Genomic DNA, 17,442 nt, shown 5'->3' with positions numbered 1-17,442 from the left:
AGAGAGAGAGAGAGAGAGAGAGAGAGGAGAGAGAGGAGAGAGAGAGAGAGAGAGAGAGGGAGAAAGAGAGAGAGATGAGAAGAGAGAGAGAGAGAGGAGAGAGAGAGAGAGAGAGAGAGAGAGGAGAGACACGGGGGAGCGAAGGAACAAGCCAGGGGGGCAGCAGCTATTCGGGATTTAGAAAAACGATGCATAATAAAGCACAGAGAACAGCGGAAAAAGAGCGTGGGACAGAATGAGGCTGGAGATAAAGAATTTTCAGAGAAGACCAATTGGCTCCGCTCAATCGAACAGTGTGACGCGGTGGACAGAGTCGAAACTGGTTGTGAACTGAAAACATCCTTCATGAGCTCATGGAAGTGAAGCTGAAAGATACTGATCTGCAATTACAGCACTAGAAACAAAAGCGAGGCTTCTGCTAGACAAACAGCAAATGTAAGCACACAAGTGACAGCAGACCTGCAGAGCAGAGTGCAGCAGCTCCTCTGCACCTGCTGTCGCCAAGGCGCAGCGGGGCCCGGTTTTTCGGGGCCCCGGTCCACAGCTGTGCGTCAGAGAGCCGTTGGTAAGACCACGCTTGACTTGCCAAGCAACAAATTGGGCCTGCGCATTTCCCTAATCTTTGTCAACAGAAAGCGAAGCACCAATGGGGCAAGCAAAGCTTTCTTTCTTTTATATCAGAGACGGGTCTAATGCGTAACGAGCGAACAAACCGTGCCCACCCACAGAGCACAGATCATCACGAGACATCCTTCTTGTTCAGCACAAACAGCAACGTCCATAAAAGTCATAGATTACAGAAACTGGACAAATGTTTGGGCACCTGACTAAAAAGCAAAAAAGTAATTACTCACCTTTTTCTTTCTTTGAGTAGATTCGAGGCAAGTAATCCAGAAAAAAATGAATAGTTTTCTAAAAGATCTACTTTAGATGGAATGAGCCCTAGACGCTGTGCAGGCCTGCGTAGACAACGCTGTTACTGCCATCTGCGGAGTGAGGAATAGTCAGCAAAGCACGTTAGCTGCACTCAGGATCCTCCACCAGCTTCCGTCTTACCCCACCCTCCCCGCTCCACTCTCCAAGCAGAGTAACCAAAATCAGCACTTTCATCCTTTGGTGAAAAAAACAAAACACCCATCACGTTTGTTCATGCTGTAGCGACTGAACGATGCTCGCGCTCCCCACAGGTACGAGGAGGAAACCAACAGTCCACGTGCAGTAGCGTTGGCTGGACACGTGCACTGGGTTCCTGTTCAGGGCGTGAGAACGTATGCACAGAGACTGCGAGAAAGAAAACGGTCCAAGCAGAACTCACTGGGGTTAAATGCGGCAAAATGGCTCTTCGAGAGCGGGACTGTAGCTGCTTTAAGTGCGGCACCCCGTTGCCACCGCAGAGCGGAAAGTAAGTCATCTGCCTTTGCCAATTCCTGTCAGCCACTCAACGGTTGTTGTTTTTCCTGTACCACCTCAAACGAGCAGGGTCAGGGAGTCATAAATCTCCTCATGTAATCATTCTTACAAGAATGGTACATTTCTCTTTAATGGATTTTGCCAGGCTATTTTTAAAAGTTGGCCAAATTTTAGAAGATGACTGAAACTTCAGAAGCCATAAGCGCATGCCAGCAGCAGTTCAGATATGACAAAGCACACAGTGACAATCATCTCAGCACTTATCAGGAAGTGTAGAAATACCAGTGAGACACACAGGGTGACAGTTTCTAAAAGGTTCAAGTAATACCGTCATGCTGGGCCTTTAGATCTGAGTCAGAAAAAAGGAGCCCACCTACAGAAATAAAACAGCTTCACAACATTTTCTCCAATAGGGTTTTATTCATAATCTTTATATAAACAGTTAATTGTTGAATAATTTACACACAACAAGATTTTTCATATCATTCGTCTGTACATCACTGCTTGGCTCTCCTTGAAAAAACTAAATTGTCGATTGGTTCTAGCTAATCATGGCACATTTTGTTCCTATACATGAATTTTTTAAATTTTTTTTTATTTTTTGGAGGATGTGATTGTAGTTGTTTTACACACACACACACACACACACACACACACACACACACACACACACACACACACACACACACACAGTAGTGTGCATGCAATGCAATGTTGATGGCACAACTTGGAACACAATTAGAATGGTGATGTTTCTCTGCGGTAGTGTGTGGGCAAAAATGACAAAAAAACAGATACACCGGACCTGCATGTGGGCTGTAATCTCACAGAGTAACATACCCTTAATATATATGATATACATCATAACATTGATTTAATGTATATGATGTACATTAGTATAGAATTAAAAAATAAGGCAGAGGGTGGGAAAGCAGACAAACATTCAGAGCGCTACATGGAGAGGCAGGAGAAGACCAGAATGCAGGTAGACCAACGAAGAGGAGGAGACAACAAACCCCCTGGACAGGCAAGACGGCCGTCCCTCCAGGGGTCAGAGAGGAGACGAACCCAGAGGTGAGCGGTGCTGTGTGCGGGCCTTGCTGTGAAAACTGGGACAGACCACTGAAGGTTACTGTGTGGTAACAACTGGAGGATGAAACTAGGGATCAGTGTGATGATGTCACAACTGCGCGACCCAGTTCTACACACTTCTACACGCTTCCACCAGTTACATGCAGTAAAGAAACACCACCTGTGTTTAAACAGCGTTTGCATCAGGCAGGGTCCAATAACGCCTGCAAATTATGGGGTTTTTTTGGTCTTAAGATACAACAGACAAATAAAGTGACAAGTAGTCTGTGTTGGGCAAACTGACCCTTGCAGCATGCTTACTGATTCGACCGGTCACTTTTTCAAATCTACATTTTAACTGCACATACTATAACAACGGCAGCAGTGTACATGGTGTAACTGCAGTGGTCGTTTCCAGTTTTCTCTCCTTGGAAAACCAAACATTTATTTTGTTGGGCACCTTTGTGCATTTGTCGTGTAGAGAATCGTTTTCATATCACACAAAGCAAACATCACACGGGTGGGTGGGTGATATAAAACGATGACAGACGACGCGACTATTACTTTTCATGGACGGCAAACAAGCGGCGGTGGTGGAGCACAGAGTGAGGCCACGCGAGCCATAGCCACACTGCTCCGAGACAACGAGACCTTACACATCCAGACTACAGTGCTGTACCATGAAAAAAAGGGCAGCACGCTTTAAAAAAAAACACCCCCCCCCCCCCCGCCCGCCCCAACAACTTATATACACCCGTAAGGCAAATTTCATAATGTACAAGAATAGCAAAAGTTTACAGTCACAAAAGTATTTTGAATTTGCCCTCCCTGTTTTGGCTAAAAAAATAGAAATGAACATCTCTAAATGTAATACTTTTTTCTTTTGTAAGTTGAGTTTATCTAAATTAAGTGCTTTGTGTTTGTGGGGAATCATTCCTATGTACAGTACACTAGTGATCAGTACACTAGTGAGCACTCCTATGTACACTACACTAGAGTGTTCACGCCTGTGTACAGTACACTAGTGATCACTCCTTTTCTATAAATAGTACGCTATACAAAAATTCACACATTCCCCGTTTCTCCTGCAAAAAGACCTTTTCAGTAAATCTGTCAGGGGCTGTATATAGAAGCCATTCATCTGATGGCAGAATGACGCTTGCTTTGCTGGGATAATTCCTCAGATGCTCAAAACAAGCCATGGCAATTCCAAGCAGAGACAAGTTCAGCTTTTTAAAAAAGAACAAACAAAAACCACGAATATCGTTCACAAATACCAATACAGTAATATTGAGCCAAGCAGAAAAAAATGTTTTAACCTCTAGTTTGCCCTTTATCTCACACAAATAAAACTAAACAAAATCTGTTGTGTTTCTTTAAGGTGGGTTAATACTCTGGGAAGTTTCTGACACCACGGTCACCTCCGCCACGGCCGAGGGGAACTCTCCGATCCAGGGAGTCTGATGGCTGGGTTTGGTTTGAAAGATGCTCATGTCTGTGCAAGGCACTATGGGTCAGGGCCCTGGCTACATTATCTGCCCTGCTTTTTCGCTTACATCTGGTATCCATCAGAGGGAGCTCTGCGTTTTCTCCAACATCGACAAGAGGCAGAGAGCGAACAACCCCTGCCCTCCTCCCAGCTCATGCCTCCCTGAGAATTCTGCAATCCGAGATTTTCAATTAAAAAAAACAAACAAACAAAAACAACAACAACAAAAAAAAAACAACCCAAAAAACCAACAACTTTATTTTTTGGCACACAGGATTGTCCTAGAAGAGGTCTTTAAGATAACCCATGCACTAGGGGAGGCATGCACTGTCCATATTCCCCGAGCCCAATGTTAGCAATAGTTCTCAATTTTCACAGTAAGAAAAAAAACATTACACTGATGTATATGAAAAGCAAAGAATAAAATGTCAACAAAATTGCATTGGGAGCACACGAGAGGGCTTCAACTCTGATATGAAGAAGTGTGACATTAACAGGTGTGTTTTATGGGGGGCTGCACAACGTTGAATATTGGGTCCACTGAAATATAAAATAAGTGGTTGACAACGAAATACAACCGAACAAACCAATTGTTTTAGGGTGGTCTATATATAATAGGTGCTATATAAATAAGATTAACATTAGTTTACTGATCATTTACAATAAGACTGCTTATACTGAAGGACAAACAGGCTGTTGATCACTGCTAGGAAAACAGTACCTTCTCTCATTTCCCTAGCTCGGGTCAATTAAGGGTAACATTTCAGACAAGAATGTTAACTGATCGATAGTTTTTCAGAAAACTGGCAGCTGACCACCAAACTTCAAAGGGCTGTACTCTTCTTTAAAGGTGCACTGTAAACCCCTGGCTTACAGCAGTAAGCTTACTCAAGAACAGCAGAGGAAAGGGGCTTAAGATTCCAAAGGAGACCTCGCTACAGCATGGAGCCAAAGGCGATAAGTCACACTAATTCGCCTGAATGGATTTAAAACAGTGTAAGTACATGTTTTGTTTTGTCTTTTTAACAGCAAGGTCATGTGGAGTTTCATTATGAATTTAGTGGGGCTGTGGGGAGTATCTTGATGAATTCAGCATTATGACAAGATACATCATTATGGATTTCAGGTCCCGTTTTTATGTCTAAAAGGGCCTCGATACTGCCAGACCAAAGATGAAAATGAATGGAACTGATATGATCAACCTGATATGACCTTTGGGGTTATTTGTGCTTTTCTTTCCTTGCAAACGCCCCCCCCCCCCCCCCCCCCCCCCCCAATAAATAAATAAATACATTTTAAAAACTAACAGGATCCAGAGTATCCTAAATATTAAGATTTTGGAATTACAATGACCTCTGGACAACGCATGTGACAATCACTCCAACAGACCGAGTTCGTGTTTCAGGATGACTAGAACACCTTGCTAGAATGTCATTTGTGAAATACCGGGCGCTGGACAGCGACACATACACATATACACACCCACCCACACACACGCACAGCCCTACAATATTGTGAAAAAAAAGTACTGAGGTAGACTGTGTCCACATACAAAAGAAATTACCATGACTGTACAGACTGCCTGTTCATCATTCATTCTGTATCTCTCTGTGGGAGGGGGACACAGATTTACCCACCTTTAATAGTGAGGAAGAAAAACAAACAGCCTTACGATAAAAGCTAGCAGGCGTTTACATTAATGATTATAATAATAAAATATCGGCCATTTTAAATATATGGTAGAAAACTGCATACAACACCACAGCAACAGAGTATGGAGAGCTAAGAGGAAGCTTTTCTTCCTGTTTTTTGGAAACATGATATTCATTGTTTCTAGATGTCAGATGTAGCCAGTGACACTGGGAAAAGTAGAAATGGTCTGGCCAAAACAAGTATATACGTTTGGTTAACTGGTGCTGTACAGTATTGGCTAAGGGAGAGTCGAGCCAAACACCCTAATGTAAATGAAAGAAAGCTAGCCTAGTAATGCGAAGACCCTGCTAGCTTTATTCATTATCAGCAGTGCTAGCATTTTGGCTGATCTTTCCTGGCTCCTGATCCATCTCAACACTCTCTCCTAACACCAATAAACACTGCAAACGTGTGTCCAGTGTCACCTAACCACTGCTGGACGGCATCGAGCGGACAGGAGCTGAAGCACCCTGCTCTCGACACAGGGGCCGGAGCACATACTCCGACCTTCGGGAAGGCTGTGAACAACAAAAAGAAACGAAAATGAAAGCCAGAGCTGTAATGATTTTATATATAAAAAAGTCAAATCATGCGTTTCTGTTAACTGTCATCTGGACACCCATACGGACGCAACCGCGCCCACAGCTTGCTGGATCTTACAGAGACAAGCAGAAACTTCTCAGCGTTATCCGAGAAGCAGTGTCATTTAGTTTCCAGACAAAGCGATTGCCACATCATGCTGTGAAGAGGTTGGGTTTAGTTGAGAAATCTAGAGAGAGCACAGTGGAATGTTTTCAGCTCTGCCAAGTGGTCTAGCTAAACCACATCATGTGCTATATTAGTGCTGTCCAGCCCCATGACTGATGTACACATGCATGGTCTTCAGAGATGCTGTACCACTAGCCCAGTCCGTCGGTGGCTTCCGGTTTGGACCAGCTGGTGAGGTACAGTCGTATGAACACGGTGATGAAGTTTCTGAGCCCATACTGAGGTGAGAGTGGACTCAGCTCGGAGTGAAAACCCATGGGTCAACACACAAAAGTTAATGGCTAGACACGAGAAGCCGGTCTGGGTTTTTTTTTTTGTTTTTTTTTTTTGATCCCCCTTAAAACGAACAACTTTGAACACGTCTATAGCCAGCTGTCCGGTTATCCCTCTCTAGACTTGAGAGTACTACCCTGGAGCCATTGAAAACTTTTCAAAAGGTGTCCAGCTAAGCTCAGATGTATAAAGAGAGAAATCCATAGAGACCTGGTTCACCTCGTCAGCTAGCTCACATCGTCCATGGCACAAAGTCAGAAAGGCCAGCTGCTGAGGGTAACCGGAGAGGAGGAGACCTTGTGTGAGGACGGGTCGCCAACTGTCTCTCCCTCTCTCTCCAAATTAGCACCCCCTGCAGATCATACTGTTACTACTTGTGTGTCAATTTAAAAGATGGGTAGTGAATTTGCTTTGGGCGTGTGAACCTTTAAAATTAAACAAATGAAGCAAACACTGTAACTGCAGAAAAAATATATCTGATGAAGACAGAAAAAAAATGAACTATGTACAAAATTTCAAATGTTGCATGTGTTATAGACAAAATATTGACACCCATCAATATTCTATATATCATATATATTATATATTTATACCCATTATATATGAAAGCAGCAGCTTTTGGTCAGTCTGAGGAACACATCTGTCCATCCATAACTGTTTAAATATCCTTCAGTCATAAAAAAAAAAAGGATCCGAGTAAAAACTGAGAGAATTGAAAAATGAAAGGAAGTAAATAAATGACTCATTCAGCAGACCTAGTGGCGTACCGTCAGGAATTCTCCCGGAGAACCCCACGTGCTGCCTTGGTGCAGCAACGCCGTTTGTTCTCAGAAGAGTGTGCGCACCGTCCCTCGGATGTGACCCGTTAGTCAGATTTCAGGACACGCAGACAGGAACTCGGAGACGCCTGTTTTTTTGTTTGCAGGCCACTAGCAAAAAAGGCCACGATCTAAAAAGGTTTTCAGTTTAAAAAAATAAAGCACCGAGGATGAACCCTCGGGGGAGGCAGGGCTATGAGAGGAGAACTCTGGGAAGGGGAGCTGCAGCAGCTTTTGCTCATCAGAGGTTCATATTCACAGTTTTGATTTTTTTTTTTTTCTCCATCGAACAGGAAACTTGGCAAAAGAGAAATTAAACAAACAAAACAAACAAACAAACAAACAAAAAAGGAGGATAAAAGCAGGCGCCGGTCTGGATCTCGGGAGAAAGTGTCTGAATCCAGAACGCCGCACCTTGGTAGCGGGAAGGAAGTCTCAAAGAAAAGGAAAAAAGACGACCTGAGATTTGTGTTTTAAGGGCATCTGCACAGACAGCTCAATTAAAAACAACTGAGAAGAACCAAAAACAACAATAACGCTGCAGAAAGCTGAAACACTAGGAAATGTTAGGATGGGCTGGATCTGGGCAAGGAGAGGATCCGTCCGTTCTTCTTGCCACCGTTCATGTGTGTGTAGGGCACGTGCTCCTCATAGCTGCCCCGGAGACCCAGGGAGGGGCCGCTGTCTCTGCTAAAGCCGTCCTCCCTCTGGGAGTAGGACGAGGGGTCCAGTGGTATGCTCTCCATGTTCTCAAAGTCCAGATCGAACTCCTCGCTCTCCGGGGGCTTGTTTTCCTCGCTGTAGAAGAAGGAGAGCTCCTGGAAGGAGGGGTGGAGGTCGTCCTTGAGCATCTCGATGATCTCGTTGAACGTGGGCCTCATCTTCGGGTTGTACTGCCAGCACATCTGCATCAGGCTGTGCCTGGGTAGGGCGGGAGGGGGGGAAGAGGGGGTTTCACTCTTAAACGTCACAGTGATTCGGGAATTCAGAAATTATCGCTGCCGTGTCTTGGGTGACCACCCTGATCCGGGTCCACCCCTGACCCTGAGTGCAGTAATGCAAGCAGCATAGCCACGCACTCCCCCACCAAACCTCAACCCCCTAATGTCTGAAAGGGGGGGGGGGGGGTGTGAATATTCTAGATAGTACAAATCACACAGGGCTCCAGAACACTAAGCCAACACTCTCCAGTGCTGGGTGTGTGCGCTGTCTCAGACCGTCCCCCCAGATGCTACACATGCTAAAGGCGTGTGAACCTACATCCTCTCGGCACAGCTCTCGGGCCGCTCCAGGTATCCGCCATCCATCACAAACTTCAGCACCTGCTCGTTGGACAGGCCTTGGTAAGGCTGCTCGGCCAACGTGCTGATCTCCCACAGCACCACGCCGAACGACCTGGAGAACGAACACACGCACGCACGTCGCCCAGACTTAACACGTTTACTTTTTAGTGCAACAAAATGCAAGCATCTCCACAGTTTCTATGTTGCTGCACCACTCGCAATTTCAGTGGATCAGTGGAAGAGGTACAAGACTGCGCCAGTGCCTGCATCGCCCGCGTGAATGACGTTGGCAATACAGGACGTTTCTAAGTCGATCGGGTGACTGACCAGCAGTCTGAGTGAGCCGTGAACACGCCATCCTTCAGAGACTCGGGTGCCATCCACCGGACAGGAAGCAGACCTTTGCCCCCTTTACGATAATAATCCGTCTCGTAAATGTCACGAGTCATGCCAAAATCTGCAACAAAGGCGTCAAACACGCATCAGACACTTTTCCATAAAGGCACAATGGAAGCCATCTTAAAAAATGTTTTTTAAATAAAATAAAAAAAAGCATGTTGTAAGGCTGCAGCAATTATAATATTGTGAACGCCAGTTAGTTATTCCGACTGTTGCTTATGAAGTCATGAAGGAGTTGTGAACATGGTTTGCAGCTCTGCTCTGCCGTACCTCCGATCTTCACCGTAAGGTCCTCGGCCACCATGCAGTTCCTAGCAGCCAGATCTCTGTGCACAAACTTCTTGGCATTGAGGTAGGCCATGCCATCAGCAATCTCCGCTGCCATCTGGATCATCTCCGTCAGGGTAGGCGGAGGCCGCCCGGGGTTATTCTAAACAGAGAAGGGGAGCGGTGCTTAGGGCCACATCCTGCAGCTAATGCAGTTAGCATGTCGGGTGAGGAGTTCGCTAATGTTTACATTACAGAATGGAGAAATTTGTGGACCAAAAAAAAAATAAAAATGTATCTAGCACTTCATATCTTGTGTTTTTCTGTAATGTTTCATTTTGTTTGTTCTTAGGGCTCAGGACAGATGCTACCAGAATTAGACCACGTTAAGAAGCTTCAAAGCCATGAAGAAGTTAAATCTTGAGTGTCTGTTACCTCAGCATCAGGTCTGAGAGAACGCAGGTAGCTCTTCAGATCTCCGTGGGTCATCAGTTCCATGACCACCAACGTGGGCTGTCCTTTGGACACCACCCCTAGCAGACGCACCTAGACACGCAATGCGCAAAAACGACGTGAGGCAGACCGCACAGCATTTCAACTGCACGAGAACTTTAAAACCAGTCCAGTCATGACCGTCTAGTACCTCCAGTAGACTGGAGTCTAGACCGTCTAGACTCTCACCAGTAAACTGAAAGTCTCTGTTTAGTCAAAGTCTAAAAACAAATCTGTTGTATTAAAAGGAATGACGAGCTTGTATTGAAAGATGTTTTGCTTTGAGTGTCCAGCTGTCAGGGTGCTGCACGCACCACGTGGTGGCAGCTAAAGGCCTTCATGACCGAGGCCTCGTTGAGGAACTCGATTCTCTCCCGCAGGCTGGCCGATTCGTTGACCGTCTTCACAGCTACGCGCGTCTCTGGCTCGCCCTTTACGATGTCCTTGGCAATGCCCTCGTACACCATGCCGAAAGAGCCCTGGCCCAGCTCACGCAGAACAGCGATTTTCTCACGGGGCACCTCCCAGTCATCGGGAACGTACACTGGACAGACAGACACGCACACAGACAGACAGACACGCACGCAGACAAACACGCACACAGACAGACAGACACGCACACAGACACGCACGCAGACAGACAGTCTTATATTAGTATATATTTAAGCTATTTTCACTAACTAGCTATTAATATTACGCTTAACCAAAACCTCAACCACAGTAACCAAAAGGGAAATGACACTCTTTTAGGTCTTTAAGATAAGAGCTGCTTTTTGGGGGATTTAAAATTCCACACAATGTCAAAAATGTCATACATTCCATCACGGGTACATTTGGGCACCACAAAGGGCTAAACAAAGTTTTCTACAGCCCACCCCCTCCGGCTGTAGAAGTGTCCCGGCTCTGACAGGACGTGTGCGCTTTGGGGAATCTTTCAGCTACAGTTTCCGAGCCTTACCGTCGTTGGCACTTATGTACTCTGGATTGGAGGAGGCGATCAGGGGACCGGTCGGCCCCTCGGTTTGCCTGGAGGGACAGACAAGGGACAGCGCGTCAGCGTTCATACCGAACACTGGCCTCTGGGGAATGAGCATGGGACGGAGAGGCATACATACTTCTTCCTGAGCACCACAAAGGCTCCGCCTCCTATGAAGAGCAGGATGATGAAGATGATGACGGGGCTGATGATGATCTTCAGGTTCATGTAATCTGAAGCACACGGGATCAGTCAGACACAGAGCCAACACAGCGCCAAGAATAACGACCCATGGTGTGCTTTAGGCGGATCTAACCAAAATGATTATTATTACTAAGCTTTACTCAAAAGTAAGGCCATTTTCATTGAGGAAGGTTTCATTTCAGGGGGGTGGGCAGGCTGACTATGCACAAGCTCACTGTCTGGCATGTAGAAGTATGTGGGCTCCGTCCAGGAACCGTTGCCCGCCAGAGAGGTGGCTCGGATCCGGACGCTGTAGTTCCCAGGATGCCCCACTCTCAATTTGCACCCGCCAGTTTTTTCGTAGCTGATCCTAGACACACAGTGATGCAGCTCCTACCGGGGTGGGGGTTGGGGAGGAAGGGCATACACAGACCACTCACGATCACCTACTGGCATTCACATCATTCACTACTGGAGAGAAATAACATCTGAACCAACCATGGGGCTCTAGCATAACTGTGGTTCCTTTGGTTACTTACCTCATTGTCAGAGACGCGATGATAGTTGATCTCGTACAGGATGATCATTCCATTGGGGGCTTTAGGCTCCGCCCACCTGATGTACACAAACTCGGGCTCTTCCGGCAGGATCTCGTAGGACACTAGCTCTACAATGTCATCGGCTTTTTCTAGACAATCCAGACAAAATGGGTTTGAACAGCTTTGAAATAATAAACAATAAATAATAAATTAGTACCCATTTACTAATAAAACAAACACACAATCAAACTGCTGAAGTGAATCAAACCGTAATGTTCACATAATACATAAGATATTTTAAAAATCTGCTCAAATGACATTACAGAACATTTAGTGAGTGAGTTTAGTACAAGCATCATAACTCAAAGATCTCATGGATGGTGGCGACAATGTCAGCATGGATGCCAGCTCCAACAAGATGTCTCCTAGCTCTAGCTGTATGGCCGGCCGGGAGGCGTGGCTGGGGGTGTGGCCAGGGCCCCCCAGCTAGTCATCGGCTACTTGAATCAGGTGTGTTAGAGGGGCGAAAAACACACACACGCTGGCTCTGGTAGGTGTGCCCCCGCTGGGACGCTTAATCTCGCTTTTGACGCTTTTGGAAGGCGAGTGCCCTACGGGTGGAGCCCCACCTTCTGGCATGGTGCGGGCGCTGACGTAGGTGGCCATGCTGCAGTAGGCTAGCTCTGTGGGGTGGTTGCAGGCCTGGATCTCGATCTGGTAGCTGGTGAAGTGGTGCAGATGGGAGATGACGATGGACTCCTTGGAGCTGACGGTCAGCACCACCTTCCTCTTCTCCTCTTCCTCCGGCCCCAGGGTGGGGGTGGAGCCGTAGGGCCAGGTCGGGGGCGTGGCCAGGACGGCAGGCTGGGTGGAGTTGGCCACGCCCAGCGATCGACGACGGCGGGAGGGTCTAAGGGGAGGGTGGAACGGAGGACAGACATGGTCAAAACAACAACAACAACGTTGTTTTATCGTGTTGTATGGATGGATACACTCCCTAAGATAAAATGGGGGCAGATGAGGATTATTTTATTTTAATCTGGTTGACATGAGCAGATTTGTTGTGAATAATCACTCCAGCTTCTGAGTATTCAATAAATTAAAGCGTGTTAAAGGTTTAAAGAAGGAGAACAAGTTAGGCAGTGAGAACACTGGGATTCAAGACACCTGATCCTTAAACGGATGCTAACACACTTCGGCAGCTAAGCAGTCTGGCTTTTTCCCCAGTGTTCTAAATACCTTTCTCGCTCCAAGCAAAGCGGGTGGGCTCAGAATGCTCGCTCGCATTACAGAACGATTAAGTACGAGATTAGCTTCCTCTGGTCTCATTGACCTTTGTTTAAGAACTGTTGGCTGACCTTTCATACCATCACACCCTAACCTCCATCAACAGTCATTAGCGGTGCTCACCAGCAGATGGCGCCACACAATTCGAAAATCCTTAATCATCAGTGGTAGTTCAACACAACACCAATAGAGGGCCCCATTAACCATTAGATGCTCAGCGATACTGGCCGCGTTATGGCGGATCTCACAAACGCAGAAATCAGCAGACTGGACTCTTGAGTTAAAGGACACTAAACACTTTGATGACTAATTAGAGACTTCCTCTGATCTGGTTTTGGCACAGCAGACAAACGTCGTATTTCTGCACGTGGGCCGGAACCATGGTGTACAAGGTAGACAAAGCGGTGAAGAACCTAGATGCAGGATTTTAAACTTAAACAAAAACAGAGTGGTGGGGGGGGGGGAGCGTGTGCAGGGAACGGAAACAGTTATGTCTCTGACTTGAGGTGATGTAAGGCTCAGTGACCGACGGCAATCACCGCCAGTAATGAGCAGAAACCCGAACACGGTTAACCTCAGAGGAAGAGCCGATTTAAGGCCAACTTTTGTCTTTTCACACTCTTAACACACACACACACACACACACACACACACACACACACACACACACACACACCTGCACGCCCATGAACAATTACACAGATATGCCCTACTAAATGCTGTTATACCCCCTCCAATGTAACACGCCGTCAACCAAGACCCCACCAGAGCTTGTCAGACGCGTCTCAACCAGCCAGATCCAGTACGAGCCAGAGCCTAGAATCTCTGAAATGGCGACCGAGTTCATTCAGAAATCCCCTTTCTGAACAACAGTTAGTGTATTTAGTCAAATTAGTGCAGTTTATTCATCTTGAAAATAATAAATTCATATAGATGAAAAACGTCTTGCTATGCAACTCGTGACTGAGGATCTGGTATACAGTATCAACAGCATGGGTGACCAACCCTGGCCATGCTCCTGGAAAGACCACCAACCACCAAACTGGAGTTGGGTCACCCATACCGTAATCTTTCAAACTCTCCGGCCACCCAAATCAGGTATAACCAGCCCAACCCAGTGGGAACAGCAGGGCAGCGTTCCTACTTGGGCTCGAAGACCTCGTTGTGGATGTAGTTCTCGAAGGTCTTGCGGAACTCCGTCTCCTCGGCCTCCTTCTTCAGCTGCGTCTCCGTCTTGGGACAGGCGCAGCAGCTGCTGGTGGGGCTCTGCTCCTCCGTCTGGTTCCACCGCTTCTCCTCCTCCGTGCTATAGTGTGTGGGGGTCCGGGACGGCAGCTTCATGCCTGCAGGGTGAGGTAGAAGACGCGGTCTCACAACTGCTTGCGCAAGCATGCGTGCGACATCGGGGCCAAGTGTTCTTTATCTATTCGGCCAAAGCTCTAGTGAAGGTCAGCGGGAGGTCGTGTTCTGCCTGCTCTGTGGGCGTGTGTGTGTGTGTGTGTGTGTGTGTGTGTGTGTGTGTGTGGAGCGGGAGGCTTACACACGTTTCATGAAAAGTGCCGATAAGCCTCGATAAGTGAGCGTTAAGGCTGTGAAGGACGGCGCCATGACCGAATGTTTCTGCTTTAAGGTCTGGGACTTTGCTAGTCCTAGTGCTTCTTAATCACCCATAACGCAAAAGCAAGACCTGTGCTTGCGGCGTGTCATTATGTGCAAGGTAAATACCGTGGTTTTGTGTCGCGACATGCCATGCCAAAGTTCAAAAGGTCACATAGCTTACAACTCCGAGGACCTTTTACGCACAAGCGCGCGTCGACGCTACACCAGTGCACGCTTGGCTCACGGCCACCCTTACCCTTCTGGCAGTAGTCGAACTTGTAGAGCTCGCTGTCCTCCTCCTGCTTCTGGTAGGAGACGCGGTAGTGGGTGATGTTGCCGTTGGGGTCGGTGGGCGGCTTCCACTTGAGGATGATCTGGGACGAAGAGTTGGAAGAGGAGATGGGGTCCAGTGGCACAGACGGACCTGTGGAGACCGAACGCGGCAGAGCGAAACTGTCAACGGGCCGTTTGATGCACGACGCGTTTTAAAAACCAAAACGCCAACCCCGGCACGTGCACACGTCTATTCGTTTTTGTTTGTTTCTTTAATGGGGACAATATCGATTAACATTGTTGCCTCACACCACATAAATTGGCATCTCCTGTCCCTGATTTGGACTTTGTGAACGGGCTCTAAAACCCAGAGTTAGGGCTTCGGACTGTGCGTCGCTCACGTGTGGCGTTGGTGCGGACGTAGATGATCTCGCTCTTGGCCCCGTTGACCTGGTGCTCGTCAGACACGGAAAGCTGCGTCTTCACCATGATGGCGTACTGGGTCCAGGGCTTGAGAGGCATCAGGATGCAGCCGGGGTCCCCCTGCTTCTTACCGTCGGTGGCGCGCTGAGGCGGCTCCACGTCCGTGATCACCCAGCTGTTCGAGCCGCACGCGTCCTGCCCGTCGAACTCGGTCACGTTTTTATACGGGCTGCGGGGAGAGGGGGAGAGAGAGAGAGAGAGAGCGCGAGATTAGTTTGGCTCGTATGCTGGAGGTAGACTATAATCACGTGGAGAGGACTACGCTGCAAAGGAACTTGGGAAAGAGGGAATGGAAATGTGTTATTTTTAGTGAAACAAATATTCCGTCTCTGAGGAGGTCGGTTTGGGTCCCCGGTGTGCTTCACCTCACAGTTCGCCTCAAAACAACAGAATGAGTGGACACTCACGCCTCCTTGTAGAGCACCATAAAACCCAGCAGGTCTCTGAAGTCCGGCGGCCAGAACGGCTCCCACACGATGAGGATCTTCGTGGACATCGTGCGGATTTGGGTGAACCTGAGCAGCCGGTTTTCACCTGCGAGACAGGGTCAGAAACCCCGATCACTTCAGGTCACAGCTGAAGCACACGAGGCTGACTTCCAGCTGACCTGAACTAAAATCACACTGACCCAGAATGCGTAGGCGTACCGTGTTCCTGTTTTAGTCATGAGGCTATACTGCTAACCACACTTTTACGGACAAACAGCAGCAGCGATGTCTAGCGTGTCACGTGAAGACCGGGTTCTGATGTTCTGACCCCCCCCCCCCACTGTATAATGCCCCACAGAAACGACTGGCCCTCACTTACAGGACGCTTGGTCTCCGTTGGTGCGGACAGCGATGTCGGTCTTGGTGTTGCGCTCTTTCGTTCCCGTCACCTGCTCCATCCTCTGGATCTCAGACAGGCAGAGCTTGGCGTTGTAGTGGAAGAACATGCGGCCGTGCAGAATGGTCAGGTTGTGCTTGGACCAGTCCCACAGCTGCCGCAGGTTGGGGTTGTCCAGCGCGTAGAAGGAGTAGTTCCTGAGAACGACAACGGCACACGAAGGAGTCGCGCCGCCTTCTCTCTCGGTCAGGCCGACTAACCGCGCTTACGCGCGGCTGCTTGAAGAAACGCCAGAGTTGGTGCTGCTTAATAATGACTTAAGATTAAAAAAAAACAAAAACTTTAATTCAAGACGATGTCAGGACAGAAACAAAACCCGCAGCTCAAGGCAGAAAGGTCATAAAGCCAATTCTAAGAACAAATGTGAAAAACAGAAAAATAAGAAGCCATGCTTGAAACCCTGTGATTGGCACACCAGCACTGGCGCCACCTACCCAACTTCCTGCGTCTCGCCCCGGATGAGGCGGAGCTTGCGGAGGAAGGAGAGGGAGACGAGGGCGTAGGCTCGGCGGATGGTCAGGTAGCCCGTGATCTCCTCCAGCTGACCCAGATTGGCCTCCAGCTCGGCTGCAATGTTATCTGAGGACAAAACAATATGTTCAAACATGACACGACACGTGTGCATGCCGACACTAGCAACATGATGCGCTACTCCTGTGACAAACTCCCCTAAAGCCAACTCTTATTAAAATAAATAAAATGTATTAAAAAGGCTTTAAAAGGCCTATAAGAAAGTTGGGAAGATGCAGACACAGGCTGACTCTACTGACTGCATAGAAACCCAAACACAGAACTAAAACTCCACTTTTCTTCACGCTTGTTAACGTGTTCCAGTGCAAGCGCAGCTCTGTGTCCGAGCGTGGATGGGAAGGCGTGTATTGGACTCACTGCCACCGCGGATCTTGATGAGCAGGCTGCCGTTGAGGACTGTGCATCCGCGCAGGGCCTGGGCCGCCGTCACAGAGTCGATCGTCTGCACACCCGTACACAGCTTGGGACAGAGCCCCGTACAGGGCGTGCAGTTGAGCCTGGAGTGCACACGCGCGCACACACACACACACACACACACACACACACACACACACACACACACACACACACACACACACACACACACACACACACACACACACACACACGAGGGAAAAACTTGAATAAAATTTAAGGGACGCTTGTGCACCCTCCCCACTCAGAAACACAGATATTCATACATTAAACTACCCTCCATACACGCTGTAAACCATATTAAAACACC

General features: G+C 47.7%; 1 protein-coding gene across 1 annotated transcript in view; it reads right to left on the bottom strand.

Annotated features, from left to right (window-relative positions):
• Nucleotides 1–5,222: 5,222 nt before the first annotated feature.
• The window catches only part of insrb (insulin receptor b), a 54,173-nt gene continuing 41,953 nt past the window's right edge, over nucleotides 5,223–17,442 (bottom strand). The window contains exons 4-21 of the mRNA XM_027010688.2: nucleotides 17,076–17,215; nucleotides 16,622–16,766; nucleotides 16,110–16,324; nucleotides 15,710–15,836; nucleotides 15,221–15,471; nucleotides 14,803–14,970; nucleotides 14,092–14,290; nucleotides 12,290–12,570; nucleotides 11,661–11,809; nucleotides 11,358–11,514; nucleotides 11,078–11,171; nucleotides 10,921–10,988; nucleotides 10,277–10,506; nucleotides 9,906–10,016; nucleotides 9,474–9,633; nucleotides 9,132–9,261; nucleotides 8,782–8,916; nucleotides 5,223–8,442 (exon numbers count right to left, since the gene is read on the bottom strand). Coding sequence (XP_026866489.2) covers nucleotides 8,088–8,442; nucleotides 8,782–8,916; nucleotides 9,132–9,261; nucleotides 9,474–9,633; nucleotides 9,906–10,016; nucleotides 10,277–10,506; nucleotides 10,921–10,988; nucleotides 11,078–11,171; nucleotides 11,358–11,514; nucleotides 11,661–11,809; nucleotides 12,290–12,570; nucleotides 14,092–14,290; nucleotides 14,803–14,970; nucleotides 15,221–15,471; nucleotides 15,710–15,836; nucleotides 16,110–16,324; nucleotides 16,622–16,766; nucleotides 17,076–17,215 — 3,115 coding nt within the window. The 3' untranslated portion in view covers nucleotides 5,223–8,087. The remainder of the gene's footprint in view (nucleotides 8,443–8,781; nucleotides 8,917–9,131; nucleotides 9,262–9,473; nucleotides 9,634–9,905; nucleotides 10,017–10,276; nucleotides 10,507–10,920; nucleotides 10,989–11,077; nucleotides 11,172–11,357; nucleotides 11,515–11,660; nucleotides 11,810–12,289; nucleotides 12,571–14,091; nucleotides 14,291–14,802; nucleotides 14,971–15,220; nucleotides 15,472–15,709; nucleotides 15,837–16,109; nucleotides 16,325–16,621; nucleotides 16,767–17,075; nucleotides 17,216–17,442) is intronic.

This window comes from Electrophorus electricus, chromosome 26 (assembly GCF_013358815.1).
Source record: "Electrophorus electricus isolate fEleEle1 chromosome 26, fEleEle1.pri, whole genome shotgun sequence".
In the NCBI taxonomy this organism is placed as follows: domain Eukaryota; kingdom Metazoa; phylum Chordata; class Actinopteri; order Gymnotiformes; family Gymnotidae; genus Electrophorus; species Electrophorus electricus.
The sequence above is the reverse complement of the archived record's forward strand: the minus strand, read 5'-3'. Positions and strand labels throughout refer to the sequence as shown.